Source organism: Canis lupus, chromosome 7, assembly GCF_048164855.1.
Source record: "Canis lupus baileyi chromosome 7, mCanLup2.hap1, whole genome shotgun sequence".
Classification (NCBI taxonomy): domain Eukaryota; kingdom Metazoa; phylum Chordata; class Mammalia; order Carnivora; family Canidae; genus Canis; species Canis lupus.
Window position 1 is genome coordinate 7,920,477 of NC_132844.1, and position 26,583 is coordinate 7,947,059.

A 26,583-nucleotide genomic window follows, 5' to 3' on the forward strand; every position below is an offset into this window, starting at 1 on the left:
ACTAATGATCTGATTACTAGGAACAGTGTAGCCGTTAGCTAATTTTTACCCTGTTCTTCTAGGTTTCCTAGGATCTTTAGATTGTAAGCTCCAATTAGATTTTTTAAATCCTCAATTAATTAGCTCAATGCTTTGAAGCTTATGGAGGAATATAAAGAAGCCTAAAACATGGATCATGTTCCCTGATAAATAGACATTGTGTTGGACACAAGTATGTTTACAACAGAAGGAAGTAAATGACTTGTGGCTAATGAGTAGTGGCAGTATATTAGCTATTTCATTTAGAGACACTGAAGTGGCCTGGAACAGAAGAGAATCATTAATGAAGAAATTGAGATGTCCTTAGGATAGGTGGATAGATATTACATGGGTAATATTTTATTGTTTCGTTTGTGATCCATTTTTTCTCCTTTCTTCCCCAGGTTCTCCTGTTTCTACTGAGTGTAGGGAGGACCTGAAAAGCAAATGCAGTAAAGTAAAATGAGCACCAAGAAAGGAACAAGAATAGCTAAAACAATGTTAGGGAAAAAAAAATAGGAGGAATCATTCTACCTAATGTTAAGTCTTAGATATAATTTTATTAATCAAGACAGTGTGGTATTGGCAGAGGAATAGACGAGAACCCAGAAATAGATCAACACAAATATGCCCAATTGATTTTTGAAAAAGGTGCAAAAGCAGTTCAATGGAGGGACAATAGTCTTTTCAGCAAGGTTCTGGAATGATTGGGTATCATTGGCAAAAAAAAAAAAAAAAAAAATGAACCCTGACCTAAATTTCACATCTCAAAAAAAAAAAAAACAAAAAAGAAGGAAAATGGATACCTGTGAGAACAATATAAAATAAATTTTAAAAAACATTTGTTTATTTATTTATTTGACAGAACACAAGCCAGGGGAGCAGTAGGCAGAGGGAGAAGGAGAAGCAGACTCCCAGCTGAGCCTGATGTGGGGCTCAATCCCTGACCTCTGTAATTATGTATGACCTGAGCTGAAATCACATGCTTAACCACCTGAGCCACCCAGACACCCCAATATAACATGAATTTAAATGTGAAATATAAAACTACATAACTTTTAGAAGAAAACATAGGAAAACACCTCCAGGATCTGGGGCTAGGTAAACAATTACTAGACATAACACCAAAACCCCATTTCATAAGAGAAAAAAATCAGGGATTTTACTTCATCAAAATTAAAGTCTTTGCTCCATAAAAGAATGAAATAGAATGTTAACAGAACAAAAAATTAGCCACAGGGTGCCTGGGTGGCTCAGCGGTTGAGCCGTCTGCCTTTAGCTCAGGTCGTGGTCCTGGGGTCAAGTCCCATATCACGCTCCCTGTGAGGAGCCTGCTTCTCCCTGTGCCTATGTCTCTGCCTCTCTCTCTGTGTTTCTCATGAATAAATAAATTAAATCTTTTTAAAAAAAATTAGCCAGAAATTAGGAGAAAATATTTGTAAATCTATTATCTGAAGGACTTGTGTGCAGAATATGTAAAGAACTCTAAACTCAGTGGTAAGAAATAAAGAATACACTTAGAAAATGAGCAAAAAGAGCCTGTAAAGATGACAAGTAAGTGTATGAAAAGGTGGCAGGTAAGCATGTATAACATTAGCCAGGTAAGCATGTGTAACATTGGCCATTAGAAGAATGCAAATTTAAACCATGATAACTGCTACATACCTATTAGGCTAAAATGTAAAATACTGACAATCTGAAGTCCTTGTGAAGATGTAGAGAAATGAAACTAGATTTCTTTTAACATTGCTGATGGTGATGTAAAAATGGTACAGCCACACTGAGAAACAGCTTGACAGTTTCTTATAAAATTAAACATACACTTGCCATACAACCCTACAATCACACTCCAGAGAATTTATTCCAGAGAAGTAAAAACTTATGTCAAAACCTATACACAAATGTTTATAGCAACTTTATATGTAATAACCAAAAACTGGAAATAACCCAAATGTCATTCAATGATGAATTGTTGAACAGTGTTGCAGCCATGCAATGAAATCTTGCTCAACAATGAAAACAAACTGTTTATTCATATAACAATTTGAATGAATCTAGAAAAAAAATTGTGCTGAATGGAATAAGTCAATCCACACTACTGGTGGGAATGTAAAAAAGCCACTACAGACTGTAGTATGGTGGTTCCTTAGAAAAATGAAAAGAATTACCAGATGATCCAACAATTTCACTTCTGGGTATATACATCCAAAAAAATTGAAAGCAAGGTCTCAAAGAGACATCTGTTCACCTATGTTCATAGCAGCATTATTCAAAATAGCTTAGACATGGAAGCAACCCAGATGTCCATCAGTAGGTGAATGGAAAAACAAAATGTTAGGTACATATAATGGAATATTATTCAGCCTTAAAAAAGAAATTCTGGCACATGTTGCAACATGGTGAACCTTAAGGATGTTATGTTAAGTGAAATAAGCCAGTCACAAAAAAGACAAATACTGTATGATTCCATTGATATGAGATATCTAGATAGTCAGAGAAAGTAAAATGGTGGTTGCCAGGGGCTGGAAGGAGGGGGAAATGGGAAGTTGTCATTTAATGGGCATAGAGCTTCAGTTTTGCAAAATGAAAAAGTTCTGGAGCTCAGCTGCACAGCATTGTGAATATACTGAACTGTACACTTAAAAATGGGTAATCAAGATGGTAATTTTTTTTTAAGATTTTATTTATTTATTCATGAGAGACACAGAACGAGGCAGAGACACAGGCAGAGGGAGAAGCAGGCTCCACGCAGGGAGCCTGACATGGGACTTGATCCCAGGACTCCAGGATCATGTCCTGGGCCAAAGGCAGGTGCTAAACTGCTGAGCCACCCAGGGATCCCCAAGATGGTAATTTTTATGTGAATTTTACCACAAAGAAAAAGTCCATCTCAGAAGTTTATATATTGTTGGAAAGGAAGACTTTATTCTACCTTTCAAGGTCTTTCTAGCTGGACTAAGAATCAAAATGATGTGAGGCAGATTAACAGGAGAAAATAAAATTTAATAGCATATGCATGGGAAATCCATAAGGACTTGAAATTCCAAAGATAATGAAGCAAGGAGATGGTTATATGAGCTAAGGAGAGGGGTGGAATCTGGGTATTGCAAAGAGGAGGAAGACCTTTAGAGGAAGGTGAAAGGAGATGTTTGGGAAACAAATGTTGTGTTACTCAAATAAATTTCTTAGGTAAAGAGGAATCTTTGTTAATAGCTCTCTTCCTGGTATGTGCTCACAGGTGAGAGGGGAGATAAAGAGCTTTTCCTTGATCTGCTGGTTTGATTGCTTTGAACTCAAAATGATGTTCATGCCAAAGTCGCCAGTCGCGGGACAGCCTGCCCTGGACCCCTACAAAACTGTATGATTCCATTTATACAACATTCTCAAAATGACAAAACTATGGAGTTAGAGAACAGGTTAGTGCTCGCTAGAGTCCAGGACAGTGTGGGGAGCAGAGGGTGTAAATACAAAGATGTATTTTGTGGTGATGGAACATTTCGGTATCTTGATTCTGATAGTGGTTTTGTGAATCTGTACTTGGGTGTAGGTGCTTAGAACTGTACACTCATATACACAAATGAACACAGGTTAAGAAAAATGCTGAAAATGGAATAAGGTCTATAATTTTTTAAGTCTTTTTTTTTAAAGATTTTATGTATTTATTCAAGAGAGACAGAGAGAGAGAGAGAGAGGCAGAGACACAGGCAAGTGGAAAAGTAGGCTCCATGCAGGAAGCCCGATGATGCGGGACTCTGGGATCACACCCTGAGCCAAAGGCAGACACTCTACCGCTGACCCACCCAGGAGTCCCTAGTTTTTTAAAGGTTTTTAACGTATTTATTAGAGAGAGAGCAGGGGGAGGGTCAGAGGGAGAGAATCTAAGCAGAAACCCCCCTTCCCCCCCCGCCCCACCCAAGTGCAGAGTCTGACATGGGGCTTGATCCATGAGATTACTACCTGAGCCAAAACCAAGAGGTGGACATTTAACTGACTGAGCCACCCAGGTGCCCTAGTTCTGTAGTTTTGTTAACACTAACTAATGTACCAATGTTAATTTTGGTTCTCATACTGTATTACAGCTATATACTGAGGAAAGCCAGATGAAGATACGTAGGACCCTATTCTATTTTTGTAACTTTCTGTGAGTCTATAATTATTTCACTATCATAAAAAAGCTAAAAAGAATCACTTTGAATTGAGAGATCAAATGAGTGAATGAACCAACAAACAAGCAGTAGGCCTGGGAGATAGGAGACCTACATGTTCTAGTTTCATCCCTGTCAGTGGTAACAGTATGACCCTAAGCAAGTTATTCCATCTTTTCTGGGCTTTGAGGTAAGGAGTTTGAGTAAGTAATTTCCAAAGGTGTTGCCATTTCTAGACTGGTATAGAAATTAGTGTTGTATTTGAATATGGCAGATAAGGGAGCCATTGTCATTTCTCCAGCAGGGACTGAGCAGATTGGATACAATGTGGTAACACAAATCTATAGTCCTTTTCCTACTATTTAAAAATCCTAAAAGCTCAGAAAACAGAATGTTTTTTCAGGCTCATAAATCTGACCTGAACTGATGTGAGATTATTTATAGTCTTTCTTTATTCCATTTAATGTGAATATTCATGCATTTTGCTGCAGAAATATTCATGTGTTTGATTACACGGTGCTGCCCTAGATCCTGCTGGAGTGCTGGGTAAAATGTACCTTCCTAAAATCAGAAAAATTTTGAATTAGTTTCAGGAATTTTGGATGAGGGATTGTGGACCTGTCCAAGATGGACAGTGGGCTGTAGGATGGAGTAGAAGCCCAGGTGTATATGATGTAGATTGGTAATGTGGTGGAGGCTGAAAGTAGCAAGAGTGCATCAACTCTCACTTCCTCACAATTTGTACCCTGTGGTTCATTATTATCTTGCTGATTAAATGTAATTATCTACTTGTGCAGTATATATGTATTTTTATTTTTAATCACTTAAATTTTAGTATAAATCATTACAGATCTCCCCTACTATCTGAACGTAGAGCATTCCTATGAAACCTACCTTAAGCCAAAATGGCATAAAGCAAGGAAGCAATTACCATTAATTTATATGGAAAATTTTTTGAGTATTCCCAGACTCCAAAAATAATCTCCCTTAGGCTTTTGTGATACCTTAGGACACATCTTGCTAGCAAATGCACAAAATAAATCAAGATAAAACACAGATGCTCACAGACACTGTTCAAAGCTACAGTAGCCTGATGCTGCTTGTAGTTCCCAGGGAAGGAGCTTGGCTGGGCCACTCTCACTGCTCACTCTTACACTGCCTCTGTAATGGCTCACTGCAAAACAAGCATTGAATGCTAGTTTTGCTTTTTACCTTTTTTCATAAAAGTGAAAATCCTCTTTTTATTTCTTTGGGTTAGTGAGAATGTACTAATATATGTCTTTTGTGAAGCAGAGTGGCTCAACATGAACTTTTGAAAGGCAGGGGATACCTGTATTATTTTAAGTACTTTTAGTTTTATATACTGCCTTCTCTCAAGAACTTCTATTTATTTATTTATTTATTTAAGACTTTATTTTTTTTAATTCATGAGAGACACACAGAGAGAGAAGCAGGCTCCATGCAGGGAGCCCGATGTGGGACTCGGGCCTGGATCCTGGGATCACGCCCTGAGCCAAAGGCAGACGCTCAACCACTGAGCCATCCAGGCGTCCCTTAAATGCTTTTAATAATCATATGGAGAACACTTAATTGTTTCTAAAGTAATGACATACTTTTTTTCATGTAGAATTAGTTAAATTTTGTTTAAACATAGTTGATTTCATTGAACAATATGGCCTGATTTGTTTTCATTAATTACTGTGGACATATTTGGCTTTCAGTATTAAATTTTTGTTTAAATACTCTTTTTACTTTTGCCTTGATCTCTACTGCACATTTAGATAGGATTAATTTAGTATGCATTTAGTTGAGACAAATTATGACATTTCATCTCTCTCTAAGGGGGTGTTGATTCTTTGGCAGAGACTTTTGTTCCCAACTGAGTTCACTACAGTTACTTGGCTACCTATAAAACCTTATTAGTCTTTTCTGCATGTTAAAATTCTTCAGAGATCTTTGAAATTATTATTAGAAATTTAATTTTAGTCTCTTCCATGTTTATAAAAGACCCTTTCTAGATTCAGTTCTGTAATTACTGACTGAAAACCTGCATTACTTATGAAGGACTTTTTTGGATGACTAGGAGAAAATTAAAAATTTTAATTCATTCCACAAATATTTGAGGTGCTCTTGGCACAGAATGTACAAACAAGAATACGACACAGTTGCTTCCCTTCAGGAATTCATCAGAGACGGTATAGTGAGCATGAGCTCTAGAATCAGACTGTTTAGATTTATATCCTGTCTACCAACACCAAGCTCTGTGATTTCAAATTTCCTTAACTTCTTTGTGCTTTAATTTCCCTATTCGTAAAATAAGGATAATAAAAGTACCTGTATCTTAGGGTTATATGAAGATTAAATGGGTAAATATAGGTAAAGTGCTTAGAATAGTATCTGGTACATAGAAAGTATCCAAATGTTAGCAGTTTTCATTATTATTGTAATTCATTTTAGTGGAGAGATGTGCAAATAGTGAGAGTACCTTGGGAAAAATTCTATAGTATGTGTTAACAATATGCTGTAGAGGCAGAGATGGGTAAAAAAAAAAAAAAAAAAATCTCTACAGAAAATTGAAGACTTCCAGAAATGAGGTGACCTAAGAGTTAAGTCATGTTGGGTAAAAAGGACATGACCAAGGTAGGAAAATAAAACAGAAGAAGTTGCTTAGCCAGGGGTTGGAAAGTAGTAGTTTTTTGTGTGGGCTGAACATGGGGTGGGATGAGGCAAAAAGAATGGGTTGAACATATATGTCTGCACATATATGTCTGCTTTTGCCAAGACAGAGTAACCAATGCTAGACTTTACCTTCCACTGAAAACAAATAGAAAACTGGGTAAAAAATGTGAAACAATTGTATCCTTGGAGTACAAGGCAGTATAGGATTGTGTGAGGGAAAAGATTGAAGTAAAAACTATCACTCTGGCTTTGTGCTGGGAGGTATTTTCCAGATAGTGACACAGAGAGGGGCAACTTGAGCAGAGGATGGTGGTATTGTTGAGTTTGAGACAGATCAGATTTTGGGGAAATGGAGGCAACTGGAAATTATGGGGCAGAATAGAGAAGAGGAGGAAGTATACAGAGAAAGCCTCCGGAAATATGAGGGGCCCACCTGAGTCTTTTGTTGAAGTATAAGCAGCAAATGCATAGGATGAAACTCCATGAGGCTGAGGAGCTATAAGCTGTACAATTCTCTGAGTTCTCACAGAACTGGGAGACATTTGAGTTCTAACTGGACACTTTGGAAAGACTTTGTTGAACAGTCAGGCATTCAATGGAGACCCCTGAAAATTATGCCTTAGCAATAAGGATAAACCAGCTTTAGAGTGCAGCCTGCTCTAGAACTTCTCTAACAAAACTTACCAGAAGTTTTAAAAAGATCAGGCCAACCCAAAAGTAGTTGAACTGCCAGCCAGAGCACACCAAAACTCTTAAAAGGAAGACTATAAAATCCAGATACTTAACAACACAATATAACAGTACCCAACATCCAATTAAAAATTACAGGACATTTCAAGAAACAGGAAAATATGACACATACCAGGAGAAAAACCAGTCAGTAGAAACAGATCCTTAAGACAAAGGTGATGAAATCAGCAGACAAGGCTTATTATAAATATGCTCAAGTATTTAAAAGAAAACATGAATAATGATAAAAGTGGTAGAAAAAATATATCAAATGTAATATCTGTAACTGAAAATCCAATATATAAAAGGAAAAATTATCTGGATTGGCTCAACAGCATATTAGACCCTTCAGAAGAAAAGGTAAGTGAACTGAAGACATAAAAATAAGTACTCTTTTCAATATGATATAGAGGCTCCATGAAAAATTATGGCTAATATTCTTTTTTTTTTTTTAAGATTTTTTATTTATTTATTGATGAGACACAGAGAGAGAGAGAGAGAGAGAGAGAGAGAGGCAGAGACACAGGCAGAGGGAGAAGCAGGCTCCATGCAGGGAGCCCGATGCAGGACTGGATCCCGGGACCCCAGGATCAAGCCCTGGGCCAAAGGCAGCGCTAAACCTCTGAGCCACCCAGGGATCCCCATATGGCTAATTTTCTTAATAGTGAAAAAATACTTTCTAGGACAGGATTCAAGAGAAGGATATTCTCCTTACCCTTTCTGTTCAAAAGTTTACCAAAAGTTCTAGCCAGTCAAGAAAAATAAATTAAAGACATACTGGATTAGAAAAGAAAAGCAAGGGATCCCTGCGTGGTGCAGCGGTTTAGCGCCTGCCTTTGGCCCAGGGCGTGATCCTGGAGACCCGGGATCGAATCCCTTGCCGGGCTCCCGGTGCATGGAGCCTGCTTCTCCCTCTGCCTGTGTCTCTGCCTCTCTCTCTCTCTCTGTGTGACTATCATAAATTTAAAAAATAAAAAATAAATAGAAAAGAAAAGCAAGTCTATATTAGTAAATAACATGACATGCTAGGAAGCCCCTAAGAATTTACAAAAAAAAGCTGTTAGAACTGGTATGTGAACATAGCAAAAATATAAAGCATTTAATGTCAAAATATACTAACCAATTGTATTTCCTTATATCAGCAATGAACAGTTGGAAAATATATATGCAGTCTGTAACATTGAGAGGTATAAAACACTGATGAGGAAATCAAAGATGACCTAAATATACCCTGCTTATGGATTGAAGTGTTATTATTAAAATGTGGTTTCTTCCAAATTCATCGATACATTTAGCATAATCCCAATAAAAATTTCTGCAGATGATTTTTTTGTCAAAATTGATAAGCTGATCCTAATATTAATCTATGATTGCAAGGATCCACAATAGCTAAAACAATTTTGAAAAATAACCCTGTAATGGTAGCATTAGATGATTTCAAAACTTCCTGGATAGCTACATAAGCAAGACTGTGAGGGATTGGTATGCAGACAGGCATATATGTCACTATGAGTGAATACAGTTTAGAAATGGACCCATATGTGTAATGGTTTTTAAAAATGACAAAGTTAGTAGCAAGGCAGTTCAGTGGAGAAAGGATAGTATTTTCAACAAATGCTGGGGGGAAGCCTAATGCCATAAAGAACAATGACCTTGAAATGGATCTTCTACCTAAACATGAAAACCAAACTATGAAAATTCTAAATGAAAACACAGGGGAAATATTGTGACTTTGACGTAAGCAGAGAATTTTTAGAAAGCATGAAGTGTGAAAAATAATTCTGAAAGAAAAACTAGAGTTCATAGAAATTTAAAACCACTTTTAAAAAATGCTATTAAGCAAATAAAATGGCAGTGGGGCACTTGGGTGGCTTAGTTGGTGAGCGTCAAGCCGGGTTTCAGCTCATGTCATGATCTCATGGGCTGTGGGATCCGGCCCCTCCTTGGGCTCCACACTCAGTGTGGAGTCTGCTTGAAGGATCTCTCCCTCTGCCCCTCTTGCTCTTGTGCGCTCTTGCTCTCTCAAATCTTAAAGAAAAGAAAAGCCACAGAGTGGGAGGAAATATGTACATGTCTAACAAAGGGCTAAAAGGAGTCTTACAACTCAAGAAGACAACCAATTCAATAATTGGAAAAGATTTGGACATTTTACAAAAGAAGTTACCTAGCCAATTAGTACGTGAATACATTCTCAACATCATTAGTCACCTGGAAATGCAAAGTAAAACCAGAATGAGATGTAACTGCATACAAATGATCAAAGCTAACTTTAGGGAGTCTGACGATAATAAATGTGGTGAGAATGTGGAGCAGCTGGAGCTATCCTAAACTGCTGAGACTATAAAATGGTACAACCACTTTGAAGAACTATTTAGTCATTTTTTAAAAAGTTAAGCATATCATTTACCTTATAATCCAGCAATCCCACTCCTGGGTATTGAAATGATAAAGAATGGAAACAAATGTGCAGAGTTTTTCTTCTCTTTTCTTTTCTTTTCTTTCTTTTTTTCTTTTCTTTCTCTTCTTTCTTTCTTTCTTTCTTTCTTTCTTTCTTTCTTTCTTTCTTTCTTTCTTTCTTTTTCTTTCTTCTTCTTTCTTCTTTCTTTCGATTTTATCTATCCATTCATTAGAGACACAGAGAGAGAGGGGCAGAGACAGGCAGAGGGAAAAGCAGGCTCCATGTGGGGAGCCCGATGTGGGACTCGATCCCGGGACCCCAGGATCACGCTCTGAGCCCAAGGCAGGTGCTAAACCGCTGAGCCACTCAGGGATCCTGGGATTTTTAACACAGTTATTCAGAGCAGTTTTATTTACTGTAACCATAAACTGGGAACAATCCAGATGTCTAAGGTTAATGGAATATCCTTCAGAAAGAAAAGTGAATGGATTAATGATTGATTCCAACATGGATGGATCTCAAGAACACTATGGCTGAGTGAAAGAAGCCAGATACAAAGGAATAATACTATATGATTTCATTTACATGAAAAATCTAGGATAAGTAAAATTATAGTGACAGGAAGCATCCAGTTTGGTTGTCTGCTTGGTGCCTTAAGGGGAATAACGGAAACTTGAGGGTACTAGGAATGTATCCTATCTTTATTGTAGCAGTAATTACACAGATATATACATTTGGCAAAACATTTTACTGTACGTTTGAAGTGGACAGTTTTATTGTTAGTAAATGTTATTAAATGTGTCATTTTTATTACCATAGGGTTTTCCTTTGCATGGATATAAAGCAATTTGTTTATCTGTTCACCTTAAATGAAGCTTTTGGCTAGCTTTTGGCTACTGTGGCTAAAGCTGTTATGAATTAAAGTTGTTTAAGAGAAAGGGAAAGTTGTAGCTAGATTTTGAGGAGCTTTGTTATGTAGTGTTAAGATCTAATTTTATTATGAGGCCCGTGGAGACCACCAAGGTTAAGTAGGAAGAGACTTGATTTGTCTTTTGAAAGCTGACTTGTGCAGCTGTGAAGTTTTTGGGTTTCAGAAAAGAAAAACTGGAGGCAGGAATACCTGGCAGAAGGTTGCTAATAATCCATTCATCCCCCCCCCCCCCGCCCACCTTTATTGAGGTGAATTGTCAAATATATATTGAAAGTGTACAACACGATTATTTAACGTATGTATACATTTTGAAATGATCACCTCACATAGTTACCTTTGTGTGTGGTGAGAATGCTTATGATCTACTCTCATAATAGGTTTCAAGTATACAATAAAGTGTTATTAACTATAGTCATCATGCTATACATTAGATCTTCAGTACTTCTTATAATTGAAAGCTTATACCCTTTGACCAGTATTTCCCCATTCCCCCCCGCCCAGTACCTGGTAACTGTCATTCTACTGTTTTTTTCTATGGGTTGAGTTTGATCTTCTCCCCGCCCCCATTTTTTTTTCAGATTCCACGTATAAATGAGATCATACAGTATTTATCTTTTATTTTGTTTAGCGTAATATCCTCTGGGTTCATCCATGTTTTTGCAAATGGCAGGATTTCCTTCTTTCTCTTGGCTGAATAATATTCTTGTGTGTGTCATATTTGTATGTCACATTCATTATCATTTATCAACTGATGAACACTTAAGTTGTTTCTGTATCTTGGCTGTCATGAATAATGCTAAACATGGTGTAGATATCACTTCAAGACAGTGTTTTCATTTCCTTCAGATAAATACCTATAAGTGGGATTTCTGGATCATGTGACAGTTCTATTCTTTATTTTTTCAGGACCCTCCATATTGTTTTCCATAATGGCTGTACTAATTTACATTGCCACCAACAGTGCACAAGAGTTTCCTTTTTTCATCATCCTCGCCAACACTTGTTATTTCTTGTCTTTCGGCAAAAGTCAGGTGTGAAGTGAAGGAAGCAAAGTTTCCTTTGCTATACAGAAGCTTTTAGTTTGATGTAGTCTTATTTATTTGTTTGTTGCCTTTGTTTTTAGTGTCATATTCAACAAATCATTGCTAAGGTCAATATCAAGAAGATTTTCCCTTATTTTCTTCCGCAGTTTCAGGTCTTGCATATAAGTCTTTAATTTGCTTCAAGATAATTTTTGTGAATGGTGTTAAGATAGGGGTCCAGTTTCATTCTTCCATTCATTTCTTCTTTCAGTAGCTGGTCAAGTGTGTCCCCTAGTGGCCAGGTACTGTGCTTTGTACTGGGGATTCAAAGAACACGAGGCACTGAAATGCATCTCCCCCACCCCTTACCAAAATTTATATTCAAATAAGGGAAATAGATGCTTAAAACAATAAGTGTAATAAAATGTTATACATGTTGGACAAAAATTGTTTTCAAGCAAAATGAAAACACAAAGTAAATATAGGGGTCCACTAGGCAGGGAGCTAATGAGTCAAGAGAATGCCCAATAAAATGACTTGAGTTAAATATTGAAAACATTTTTTTTTAAAGATTTTATTTATTTATTCATGAGAGACACACACAGAGGGAGAGAGAGGCAGAGACACAGGCAGAGGGAGAACCAGGCTCCATGTAGGGAACCTGACGTGGGACTTGATCCCAGGTCTCCAGGACCACGCCTTGGGCTGAAGGCAGCACTAAACCTCTGAGCCACCCAGGCTGCCCAAAAACATTTTTTTTTTTTAATATTGAAAATTGAGAAGACGTTCTTGGTGATAAAGGAATGATAAGGATGGGGCATGAACTTGGGCAGTGATGGTGGAGATGAATTATAAAAAATGGATTTAAGGTACATTTGCAAAGTGGAGTTGACAAGACTTAATTTTGAGAGTGAGAGAACAGAATTGAAGTAAGCTGAGTAACTGAGTATGCTGAGGTACCGTTAATTGATAGAGGGCATAGGAGGAGAAGCATGTTTGGATACAGAGTTTAGGGGGAAATTCTGTAGATTATTGAACTTGCAGTGTTTGTGGCATGTGGAGGTGTCCAAAATGCAGTTAGAATGGGTCCAGTGCTCCTAATGGAAGTAGGTATGAGCTAGAGTTGGAAGGTAAGATTTGAAGCCATAGGGTTGTATGATCTTTTAGAAAGGGAGAATAGAACAATATCCGTGTTGTTCGGTTGCAAAGAAAGAAATTGATTTTGGATTACTTAAGCAAATATAAGAGATTTATTGGAAGGACATTAGGTAGATCACAGTTTCAAAGGGGAAGTTAAAAAATCAGGCCTTAGGAAGAATGGAAACTGGGAAAGCTCTAAGGGTTGTCAGAAGGACAAACTTAAGGACAATTTCCCTGTAGTATAGCACTGTTGTCAGGAAGTTTTGGCTCTGGCTGCCTTTTATCCTTATATGGGTCCTCAAAGCTCAAATTCCTATGAGGGAGGATTAATTTGACTTTTCTTTCATCTTCTAACATTTTAGGTCAGTTCCTTAACTGGCAAATGGTGTACTGTGAGCAGCCCTGCCTGGGTCTTTGGTTACTCCTTTGGTCGGTTAGCAGGTAACTAGTATATTTCATACCAACTCAAACCTCACAGAATGAAAGGAATTTCCTTAAAAGAAAGTGGAATGTTATGAGACAAAGGAAAATTAGGTTCTAGGCAGGACACCTCCTTTAATCCTGAGCTCAGGGGCCACAGAGTACTCCTCATGAAGCCATAGGTACAGCTTGAGGGGTAGGTGGCATGCAGCACGGTACAGTACACTCTTAGGGAGTGTAAATGATCTGACACGCAACATAATTGTGCCTTCAGATCCCATTTGGGCCTGTACCTGTTTTGTACCTGGCCTGCTGGAATTTAGAATTAAATGTGTCCGGTAGTACTTAATGAGCTACTGGATTGCATGGTCATATAATGTTGTTCTATTCAGTTTCCACTGGTCTTGTAGTGAGCCAGGAGCTTTTACTCTAAAGGAAATAATTATTTCAGTTGCTAAAACTGTGGGGAAGCTGTGGTATATCGACTGGGGCTTCTTATAGGTTCAACACAACATTATTGTAGGTGGAGGCATCTTTTGGCTTGTCTATACAGTAATAAAGTTGTGGACAAGGAGGGCGGTGTGTATACCTGCTATTCAAGCAAGGTGTGCCCCACAGGGAACCTATTACCCCTTTGTCTCATATCAACATCTCACTTTAGAAATTTTAGAAATTTCCCCTACAAATGCAGTGATTTTGGTAAGGAGATGAAATTCATTCAGCTTCTGCTTTGTACTTTTTAGTGTACTATTCCTTCCTTCTGAGCCAGGGAGCCATGGTGACAGTCTGTCAGTTTGTGGGAATATCAGAAAAGTAGGATGAAGAAAAAATGAGTGGGAAATATCAGAAAGGGAGACAGAACATGAGAGACTCCTAACTCTGGGAAACAAAGGGTGGTAGAAAGGGAGGTGGGCGGGGGGTGGGAGTGACTGGGTGACGGGCACTGAGAGGGGCACTTGATGGGGTGAGCACTGGGTGTTATTCTATATGTTGGCAAATTGAACACCAATAAAAAATAAATTTATTAAAGAAAAGAATAGGACTGAGAAAAATGAAGGAGGGAAGCAACATTCTAGGCAGCTTTAAAATTTTCATTTACTAGTTTTGTCGTAATGTATCTTATTCCAGAAAAAATGTAATAGCATACATTCAAAGTGTGACAAAATAATTAAGAAATAGAAACATAAAATAGAAACAATAATAAAACTAAAATACATATAAAAAAAAAAAGAAAAGTAGGATGTTTGGGTTTCATAATGACAGCTGTGAGAAGAGGCTAAGTTAGAGCTCCACCTCTCTGCGTGACTCATAAGTTGTTGGTCTATCCTGTGGACCAGTGCTATTTCCTAATTCTTAAGAATTAATGTAGCTCAAAGCCAGTAGGTATTAATCCTCAAGGGCATTGGGTATTTTCCCTTTCACTGGCCTATGGTTACCTAGATAAATGGCTAGAGATCCATTTGGGAGAAAAAAATCTTCCATAAGGGAATTGACCTCCAATTCATTCAAGAACTGTGGGATTTGAGTTAGAGGCCATGACTCCACTGCAGTGCCTCAGATGGATCTCTGTTCACTAGATACAGAGTTGCTTGCTTGTGTTTAGTTTTTTTAAAAATATTTATTTATTTATTTATTCATGAGAGAGACAGAGACAGAGACCTAGGCAGAGAGAGAAGCAGGCTCCTTGCAGGGAGCCTGATGTGAGACTAGATTCCCGGACCTGGGATCATGCCCTGAGCCTAAGGCAGATGCTCAACTGCTGAGCCACCCAGGCATCCCTAAATCAAAACAGATCTTAATGGGATGGCTGTTAATTTGAATTCATGGGTCTGATTGGTTAAATATAGACAGGGATTTCTGCCTATCAAAGCCTGAGATTATCTAATATTACCTCACTGCCTGTTAGGATCACCATGTCCACTTTGCTTCTGGTACTGAACCACTACCACCTACACTCACCCAGCCTTCTCTGAGTTCCTCCCATACTTTGTGAGTTTAGGGAGTCCATGTCAATTGTAGTTCCTCCCACCCAAATCCTTAGCCCTCGCAAGAGCCATTCAAGGCTCTTAGCCTAGCAAGATTGTCTTGTGCCTCTCACCAGTCTTTTCCTGGTGTCAAGAGTGAAAGGAGAATCTTCTGGGCCCAGTGTGGAGACACAGCAAGAGCAGTATATGGATGAAAGCTTATAGTTTGAATAGAGAAAAGTGGTGAGAAAATAACATTTTTACAGTGGACTTCCCTTTTTCCAAAGAACCTATCAGGACAATTAGAATCATTTTCATATTGGGAATAGCAACTTAATTTTGGTCAAGTACTATCATCTGTCATAGTAAATTAATGACAATTTGATTAAATTTTGTACTCAATTTGTAATTTTGTTTATTTTAGTTGTATAAGAATTATAACCATACAGTATTTGTAATTTTTATCCTTATACATATTTAAATAATATTTTAATAAATACAAATCATTTAAGGCAATTATGGATGACTGGATTTTTATCCTTTAAAAATGTTCCGTGTATTACTCAAGGATGAGGAATACTCACTAGTCTGTGCTATTTCTGGGCCCAGTTAATAAGGATAAATTGATCATAGATTTTTTTTTTGTTTTTTTTTGTTTGTTTTAGAAGACGTTATTTATTTGTTTATTTATGAGAAGCAGAGACATAGGCAGAGGGAGAAGCAGGCTCTCTGCAGGGAGCCTGATGGCGGGATGCAATCCTGGAACTCTGGGATCACAACCTGAGCCAAAGGCAGATCCTCAACCACTGAGCCCCGGATCATAGATTTTGAAGTGCTATCATACTTAAATCTTTGTGCTTAAATTCTTTTCTTTTTTTTTTTTTTTTAAGATTTTATTTATTTATTCATGAGAGAGAGAGAGAAAGAGAGAGAGGCAGAGACACAGGCAGAGGGAGAAGCAGGCTCCATGCAGGGAGCCTGATGTGGGACGCAATCCCGTCTCCAGGATCAGGCCCTGGGCTGAAGGCAGCGCTAAATCGCTGAGCCACCCGGGCTGCCCTGTGCTTAAATTCTAATGAATTAGGATTCAGATACCCACATTCTCTCTCTTGTCATTTTGCTCATTACCACTATATTGCCAACTGCTTTTCATCAATACTGTTGTATTCTATAATTATCCCTTTATTCTTCTAAAGGAGTCAGAATTTTTATGTGTGTATGTGTGTGTGTTTAACACCTTTGAGGCCCTTTAGTTACCAAAAAGTGTTCATCTGTGTTTGTGGTTTGAAGAGTTTAATGAATGCTTTTCTAAAAATAGCTGCTTTGGAGTAGGTTTTTTAAATGGGCACTAGATGTTAACCATTCAGATAGTTGTTTCTGATTTAATACTTATTTGAAGTTCTGGATACAAATTTTTAGCTTATAGAGTGCAGCTGCATTTGCTTTTCTTCCTATGACTCACTAAAGCCTACTCAAAGCCTTTCATTTTTTTTCTATTTTTGTATACTGAAACTTCATTTTAACAAATATTTAAAAATAGTTTTAAAAATTACCATTCCTTTGGAATCTCCATGGAAGGTTTATTTCATTTGCTCCAAATATTTTTTTTAAGCAAAAGGAATTGGTTTTATTTCCAGAATTGTGAGGCAAGAGATAGGTCTAATAAGAATTATACCATATTCTAAAAACTTAACAGTGGTGTTTTGAAATTTTTCAAACATTGGTAGTTTGCAAGAACATACTCTGTATAACATTCAGTAGTTACAGGGGCTTTGTTACAGGTGCTTTCTATATCTTAAATTGTTAAATATCAACAAGTAAATGAAGTTTATTTTATCCTCAAAATAGAAATGGTTTCACAAATCTGCTTCACCATTTCTCTCATGACTCTCTTTTATGTTGCTGTATATTTAAAAGGAATGTCATTTATTTTCACAGGACTAATAGTATATACAAAGCCTTTATTAAAAGCTTTTTTATGTAGTAAAAAAGTATTATTTTGAAGTATTATATATTTTCTCACATACTTTTTGTTCTGTAGTACCCATGATTAAACATAAGAGTGACAATAGAGTATGCATGATACAATTTTATGAGTATGTAGAAAGGAGCTCCAGAAATGAACATCTGAGAAATTGGTAGTCCTGGCCTTATTTTTTGAAGATTTTATTTATTTGTTTAACGGAGAGAGAGAGTGAGCGAGTGCACATGCCAGAGAGCACAAGCAGAAGGAACAGCAGAGGGAGAAGGAGAAGCAGGCTCTCTGCTGAGCAGGGAGCCCGATGTGGGGCTCAATCCCAGGACCCTGGGATCATAACTTGAGCCAAAGGCAGATGCTTAACTGACTGAGCTGCCCAGGTACCCCAGAATTTTTTTTAATGAAGCCATTTTATTTATTTATTGTTTAAGATTTATTTTAGAGAGAGAAAGCATAAGCAGGAGGGGTAGAGGGGGAGAGAGGGAGAACCTCAAGCAGCTTCTGTGCTGAGCATAGAGTCTGACATGGGGCTTGATCCCAGGACCCTGAGCTGAGATCATGACCTGAGCCAGACACCAAGAGTTGGATGCTTAACCAATTGTGTACCCAGGCGTCCCTTGGCCTTAGAATTTTAATGTAAGCTTGAAAGTACTCCTGCATTTACTTGGTCATCTTAGGAAAAAAAGTTTGAAAGATATGCTGCACTGTATAAATATAAATATAAGGTAGAGATGGAGTATTATAACTGTTACATGAGAAATAGTAGCAGTTGAAGCTGTGTGGTATAGTGGAAAAAGAGTTTTGGAAGATGACTGACCTGGATTCAGTCCTGGCTTATGTCATTTACTAGCTGCTGTTTGGGCATGTTAAATACTCGGACTTTGTTTTCTCATCAGCAAAAATGGGAATAATAATACCTATCTTGTGAATATTGAGTGAAAGACCTAGGTGACAACATAGTTTTATTTCTCTTCCCAAATGGAGAATAGGAAATATCCTTGCAAAAATAAACATCCTTCTGAAGCAAAATATAGATTAATTTTGCATTAGTTTATTATATTTTCATTTATAAATTGCAAGTAAAATGGGATTGACTAATGGGTTAGGAGTATGAAGAAAGTAGTGGTTGCTCGTTAACATGTAGCCCTGAATTAAATTTTAGAAGTCTTGAAGTTGGCTTAGCATTAAGGAGTTCAAAATATGAGTATAATTGGCTGCTGTGGATAGGTTATAAACCCAGACAAAGTAGAAAATAGGGAGCTGAGGGTCTTTTAGTTGGGTAACAGTAGTATCTGTCAAGAGGTTTTTTTAATCTCTAAGTCATCCTAGTAATGAATAAGGTGCTATCACTTTTTTACCCTTGCCAAGATTAGAGGGGGATTGTAGATCTGGGAGTTGTAGATCTCCTAAAACTCTCTGGTATATGCCTCTCCGTGGGAAATTGGCTGCTGTTTGTTTAAGCAGGCATTGCTGCACCTGGAACCATGGGACCACTTAGATGTCCCAGTAGTTAAAGGCTAAAGGCAAAAAAAATTTTTTTAAAGATTTTATTTATTCATTCATGAGAGACACGCGAGAGAGAGGTAGAGACACAGGCAGAGGGAGAAGCAGGCTCCGTGCAGAGAGCCCGACGTGGGACTCGATCCCAGGTCTCCAGGATCAGGCCCTGAGCTGAAGCCGGCGCTAAACCGCTGAGCCACCCGGGCTGCCCAAGACAAATGTTTAGATATGATGATGCCCAGTCTAGTTTTAAGGGATTATAAGCAAGGTGCTTGGCTCTTCATAGGCCTATCAAATCTTGAAATCTCACTGAATAGCAGGTTGGTAAGTTTCCTGCAGATAGATAAATTCCAACCTTCTATGATATAGTGTCACAGACTCTTCAGTAGCTTCCCATGTTCTGTCAGAAACAGTTTGGCCTGTGCGTGGCAAAACATCCTTTCCTTCCTTTCTAGTCACTCCTGCCACACTTTCTACCCGCCACGGGAAGTAAACCATCTACATTCGTACCTGGTAAACATTGCTTAACTCAGGCTCTACTCAAATATTAGCCTTTTTGGTAAGTATTCTGTGATTTCTTCAGTTTAAATTGCTCATTCCTCCAGTTTTTTGTCTCTTCGAAAAATCAGAAAATGTGACATCATTGAGCTTTCATTCACCATGGTCTTGATGAGCTGTTGTCAAGTGGTGGCTGCTTCCTTTAGAGTGAGCATATGTAGTACACTTTAAATATATACAAGTATATTTGCCAATTATTCCTGAATAAAGCTGGGAGAAAAAAGATTGGGCATATGTTCTTCAGTTCACCATTTGAGATGCATCAGTTGCAGCTGACCACTTCATGGATTAATTGGCTTATTTGGATCTTTTATTTGGGATCTCTGATTTCAATATAAGTGTTTCTAAGACTGTAATCTTCTTGAAGTGGCTTTGTCTTTATATTCCTGTTGCCCAGCATATACTTGACACATAGAAAGCCTTCAATAAGTACTTACAGAATTTAATTGAATGGAGTAAAACCTTTCCTAACCAGAGGACTTTGCCTTTTTCTTCACCTTTGCTTGAATCATTATGTTAATTAGATCATGGTATTTATTTTTCATATTATTCTTCATAGTATAAAACATCATTGTTGGAGATTGTGATCAACTCTTCCCAAAGACAGAGAAAGAAAAATAAATGTGCTTTAATTGTACCAGGATTGATTAAAATTAGGTGGGGCAACTTTTCCTAGCTATAACATTTGTTAGGGATAGCTTATTAGATGCTGTTGAGTCTTTCAATTTTGAAATCTTCACAGGCCTGGCATTCACCCTTCTTGAAGATACCGAGAAGAGCAATATAAAATTCCTTATGATGAGGCTATGCAATGCACTAGTGAGTGATCAGAATGTTGGAGAAAATTTTGGCTATATATAATATACAGTATTAAAATATATTAGCTTTAGGAATGGCCTGGAAACCGAAGTCTAGCTCTTTTCCATCTTTGCTTTTTGCCATTGCTCTGTCAGCCATGTGCTCCCCCGCATCCCTCCAGGCCGTGGCTTGCAAAATTGAAGAAATCAAGGACTTTATGCTCATAGCCAGGTGAAAGGATGCCAAATCTGTCAAGATCAAGAAAAATAAGGATAATGTGAAATTTAAAGTTCAGTGCAGCAGATTCCTTTATACCTTGGTCATCACAGACAAAGAGAAGGCAGAGAAGCAGTCCTTGCCCCCAGGTTTGGCAGTGAAGGAGCATGAACGAAACTGGCACACTGATTTGAACTGTATTAAAATCTTAAAAATTCTAAAATATATATGTATATGTTGGCTTTCATATATTGTAGATTTAGGATATGAGAACAAATTCTAATCAGCAGGTGTATAACTTCTGCAAAAAATGTAGAATTTGTTACTCCATAATTTTCTCCTCTATCAAAAACAGCTGTCTACAAAGAGCGCTTCATACTGTTGGCAAATTCATTACAAATGCAGGAAGCAATTCCTGTTTCATATGATTGTGATTTGTAAAAATAATTTAGGTGTAAGCTATCCACAAACCATTTTTTTAAGTGACAGTTCTATCTAAATTCTCATATTTTGGCATTATACATGAGTGTCATAAGTTTAAATTCTGTAACATCCAAGCAGAAATATAAGAAAGGGCTCATTTAGGATGGAATGGCAAACATTCTAATTGGGAGGGTCCTCATTTTGATTTCTGCCCTCCTGCCCCTACCCCTTCAACCAAAAACCAAAGCAAAAACATCTGGAGTTATTCAGGCAGTATAAATATTCTTCAAAGAATGGACCCCTAATCATAAAGCCCTTCTGGCATTGAAAGATGTTTTTGGATAGATAGAATTCACATGATTGGTAAAAATATCTTTGAATTCATGAAGGCTCTCACAAGTCGTGAGAAGAGAGTTTGGGAGTATGGCGGGCTGAGGCTGATGGAATTTGTCATGGGCTTTTATATTTTATAGGCAAGCAGTCTGTTCCTGCACAGGGGTTACTTTCTCAGCTTTTCCTTTAGAATAGTCTCCAAGAAAGGTAGCTTATTTGCTGTTAAATGATGGCTGTTTCATTCTGAAGAAAATGTGCGGTAGGTCTAAACTTAGTTTTATTCTCTTTTCACATGTTTAAACAAGTTTTGCTGTGGGGAGACAAAGAGAAAACAATGCCCTTCGAAGCCCCCTGTCTTCAGACTCTGCTTTGTAATTCTGTCCAAAAGATAGAAAGTAGGGAGGAGGAATGTTAGTTGAACACTGAAGAAAACCACACACACATTATTATCAGTTAAGGAGGGGAATTGAAAGGTATAGCTGTGTTACAGTTAGCCAGTATTTATTGACCATCAGCTGTGTATTAAAACACAATGACAGATCTGTTGAGATAAAAAGGGTTTCTTTACTCCAAGGACATAGAGTATTCTTGAGGAACCTAGTTGCAAATCTGTGAAGTTCAAGCAATAATGTAAGATAAAAATAATTTCATCGTAATTGTTAGTAATTGCCAATTGGAAGATTTGGTGAAATGTCACAGGAGTTCAGGTCAGGGATAGACCTCTGTGGGCTGACTAAATCCAGGGGCTCTGTGAAAGAATTTTGAGCAGCTGCTTGAAGAATGGGTAGAATTTGGATTGAGGGAGAATAATAAGATATTTCTGCCCTTCCCTTTCAGTGGAATATCATGTGTGGAATTTGGGAAGAGCAGAGTTAGTATGTTAATTTTGGGTCAGAATCAGCAATTAACCATATGGGAGAACTTTAATGAACCTGAGAAAACCTCTTGATGATTTCAGCATATTGCAAGTTCCCTCAATTCAGGCCTATAAAAAACAAAACATTTTTAAAACCCTGGAAGGCATAGAGAAAGTGATGCCATCCAGGATATTCACTGTGAAAGCAGCAGTTTTATATTATTAAACTTGGACATTTTAACCAGTTTAACTGAGAGAAAGAACACACACAAAGGAACCATGTGTCTCCCCACTTGAGAAACCTTGACTTTCAGCTGCACAGAAAGCTCTGGTAACTCCAGAGCATCAAATAAGCTTTCTGAGATTCTGATCTTCATACAAATTACCAGTATAAAGAGGAAATGGTTTTCTGTATGCCTTCTTTCTTACCCTCAGAACTGAAGTGATTATATTTTTCTCAAGATAGAGTTAAGGAAGATACTATCATTCTTTTCTTTCTGTCTATTCTCTTTTCCCCTTTTTCCTGTCCATCTTTCCTTTACTATGTTTATTGTAGAGTACACTTGTGAGTAACATTTTAATAAATTATCTATTTAAAAATATCTAAATCTGTACTCACTGCTATTTATGGTTGATGTAATAGAGATGTAGAGATTACCAGATTGAGGTGAATGGGCATTCACAGTCCTTGGGTTGCATGGACTGCTTTTTAAAGCAAATCTGATCAAGTTTTGTTTATTTTTTGGCTAGAAATGAACGACATCTTTTCAGGAACCTGGAGGAATCGTGAAGAAAAAGCAAATGTTTCTATATCAGAGAGGATAGTTTTATTTTTCTGGGAGACTAAAAAAATCAAGTAAGTTTTTAGCATTATTGTATATAAAAATCTCTATTTGAAAAGAGCCTTCTCTATTCTTTAGTATGTGTTACTTGATTTTAAAATTTTAATCTCATTTTTATATAAAACGTTGCTATTAGACAGAATAGACATTTATTTTAAAAGTACCCATAATTTTACCATCTAGAGATAGCTAGTATTATTATTTTGGCATATAGCTTACAACACTATAAAAATGAGTTTGTTTATTTTTGTTTTAGAGCATTATATAGAAAATTGCTTTTAAATCTTAAATGAACTTAATTTTTAACAACTACCTTGTAATCCATTATATGGGTATACTATAATATAATTCATTATCCTGTTTTTTGGATATTTTTCCTCCAAAATTTGATATAATGTCTTTTCCTAACCCTGGGTCCCAAAGATGTTCTCCTATATTTTCTTCTAAAAGTTTTAGTTTACATGTTAAGTACATGCAGCTTATTGTATGCCAATTACACCTCAATAAAGCTGCTTAAACTTTTAAAAAATAAAAAAATAAAAGTTTTTTAGTTTCATGCTTTACATTTAAATCCATGATCCATTTTACATTGGTTTTTATGTATAACATGAATTTTAAGTCAAAGTTCTTTTTTTCCCCTATGAGTACAGTTACTTCAGCACAATTTGTTGAAAAGACTTCCTTAGCTCCATTGAACTGCTGTTACACCTCTGTCAAAAATCAGTTGGTGTATTTTTATTGATCTGTTTTGTGGGTTCTGTTTCATTGATCTGTTCTTCTGCCAATACGTATGTAGTAAGACTTCTGCCAATATGACACTGTCTTAATTTTGATGGCTATGTAGTAAGACTTAAAATCAGGTAATTCCTCCTACTTTATTCTTTTTTTGCATAATTACTTTAGAATAAACTTGTTTAAATCTGTCATAGTTGTTGTTGTGATGGTGGCAGCAAAACCTGGCACCTCTCCAGATTGCCTGGGTATGGGACCTGCTATGGCGGAGGCCAGTAGAAGGTGAGCTTCTGAACCCCAACTGAGCACAGGGTGGGAGGAAGAATTTTTTAGGGAATAGGAAATGGTTCCTAATGTTAAACAGAGACATGACATCATTTCAAATTTTTGTAGAAAATACTCCTTTTGTGATAATGAATAAGGTTATTATATAGCATTTAAAATGGCAGTATCCTGCTTGAAAGCAAAGGAGTAGATGGCTGAGTACTCAAGGACCCTTCTGTTGTTGTTTTCATTTTATCCACTGTTGTCAGGGACTTGGGTTTAGGTTTCTACAGCAACCACAGTCTGGACTACATAATACCAACACTTTGTGTGCATGTGGTGTTAACTCTGATGCCTTATACACTACATGTGGCAGAGTTGCAGTTGCTATGGAGATCAATCTTTGGACACACTTGGTTGATAACGATGTCTCTCATATGTGGATTTTGCTGCTAAAAGAATATGAAGTGATGCTATGAGTTGACCGAGAGAGGCATAAGACTTTATCAATAATTCCTCTACAGCTGAGAATCTCACATTTGAAAGCTTTAAGTTCTACATTTGCTCACAAACATACTGAAGTGTCTATGTGTGTGTTTAATAATGTATGGCTTGATACCTGGAAAGTGAAGGGAAAATAATGACTTCACAGAGCACATTATCAGAGCAACTTGACTCCTTTTGGTTAGTCAACACCATTTAAAGAATATACTGTAAAAAATTCAAAGACTAGATATCTTACATTAATAATCTTATAATAGTCAACTGTCAGTAGAAAAGGGAAAGATGCACAATTCATCTTGTGAACTACTCTAATTTGAGTATGGGGCCTTGGGTAGCAGCTAATAACCTTTTTCTTAAAGAGCACCTTATCTCTGAAGAGTCCTTTGAGCTGCAGAAATGAGAAACATTGAGGAAGTAGAGTGATTTTATTTTTTCTTTTCCTTATTGACCTTAACCCTCATTTTGAATCATGGATAATAGTCTATCCATGATTATACCATATTTAACATTGTCTTTACCCTTTAGTTGGATTTTTATGTTATTTCAGATTCCTATTATTGATAGATCAAGCTGTAATAAGTATTTTTAATCACAGGATTTAGATAGATCCCAGGATGTAGGAGTGCTGAGCTAAATATATATATTTTAGGGTGAGAGAGCACACAAGCTCACAGGAGTGGGGGGAGGGGCAGAGGGAGAGAATCTTTAAGTAGATTCCCCATTGAGCAGGGAGCCAGATCTGAGGACGCATGAGATCAGCTGAAACCAAGAGTTGGCTGCTTAATGGGCTGGGCCATGTGGGCACCCTCTGAGCTAAGTATTGTAAACCGTTTTATTATTTATTTATTTATTTTAAAGATTTTATTTATTTATTCATGAGAGACACAGAGAGATAGGCAGAGAGAGAAGCAGGCTCCAAGCAGAGAGCCCATGTGAGACTCAATCCTGGGACCCTGGGATCACACCCTAAGCCAAAGGCCGATGCTCAACCACTGAGTCACCCAGCATCCCTATAAACCTTTTTATAATGTTTAATTCAGACTCCTAACTTGTATTTTTGAAGAATTCTAATTGATTTGCAACACTATCAGCAATGTATGACAACACCAGTGTCACTATATTTTTGCCAATATTGGTCATTATCATTAAAAAAAGGCTTTTACTAATTAGATGAAAAATGTTATCCTGACTTAAATTTAATCTACTTGAAAATCTTTCCATGTTCATGTTTATTTCTCTTTGTGTGTTTTGTTCATCTATTTCTCCTAGAATGATTTCTTTATTAATCTATAAGGCATCTTTATATGGTGAAATTTTGTTGCCTAATATGCTACAATTTTTTTTTAAACACACACTTAAAAATTTTTAATTGTTCTTACCTGTTTTTTCCTTTGTGATTCTTCTATTTTTTTCTATGCTTGAGTTTCTTCACCTAACAAAAGTTTGTGGCAAATATTCAATTTTATTTTCTTTTACTTCTTTCATGATTTCGTATTTGCCCTTAGCAAATTGCTAACGAGCTAAGAAGTTCAAGGACTTAACGAATCCAGGCTTACTGTATGACTTACTGTACCACAAATACCAAATTAATTTGGTTCTGTTTATATAATTTATAAAAATTAGAAACAAATTTTTAAAAGGACTGGAGAAGAAATCTAGCAATTTTAGTGCAGTCCTATGATGTTTATTGCCCTTTGCTAGAAGGTTTATTCACTATGCTGTCATGTTGTGTGTTCATGCAGATAATTGAGAATTATAGTAAGCTATCTTAGTCTATGATAAACAGACAGAATGCACTTTAATTACATTCTAATTTATTATCTGGTGAAAGTACCTTGCTAACAAATCAACCCAGATATGACTTATTGGATAGCCTTTGCACTTAGAGGAATAATCAGTCTGTAATCATAAACAACATGAACCGTTCGTCTTCTAGATTGTTATTATATTTATTACACTCAAATGCCTGTGCTGGGTTTCTTGGCTGTTTGCTTCCCATTTCATGGCTTATATGCCCTTACCCTGTCTGCTATAAGTTGATTGTATCCTGGGCTCACAAATTCATTCTTGTTAGGGTACCTGGATAGCTCAGTTGGTTAAGCATCTGCCTTCGGCTCAGGTCGTGATCCTGGG

At 37.0% G+C, this 26,583-nt stretch overlaps 1 protein-coding gene across 12 annotated transcripts in view; it reads left to right on the forward strand.

The window, feature by feature from the left end:
- PDSS2 (decaprenyl diphosphate synthase subunit 2) overlaps positions 1 to 26,583 on the forward strand; it is a 250,590-nt gene that overhangs the window by 5,063 nt on the left and 218,944 nt on the right. For 2 of the 12 annotated variants that reach the window (XM_072831887.1, XM_072831889.1), the window contains exon 2: positions 22,859 to 22,964. The exons of 7 other annotated variants lie outside the window; for them this stretch is intronic. In XM_072831887.1, coding sequence (XP_072687988.1) covers positions 22,861 to 22,964 — 104 coding nt within the window. In that variant the 5' untranslated portion in view covers positions 22,859 to 22,860. Of the gene's footprint in view, positions 1 to 13,424; positions 13,504 to 22,858; positions 22,965 to 23,879; positions 23,965 to 26,583 lie in introns of those variants that run through there. 3 more of the 12 variants (XM_072831888.1, XM_072831890.1, XM_072831891.1) reach the window with 3 other exon arrangements.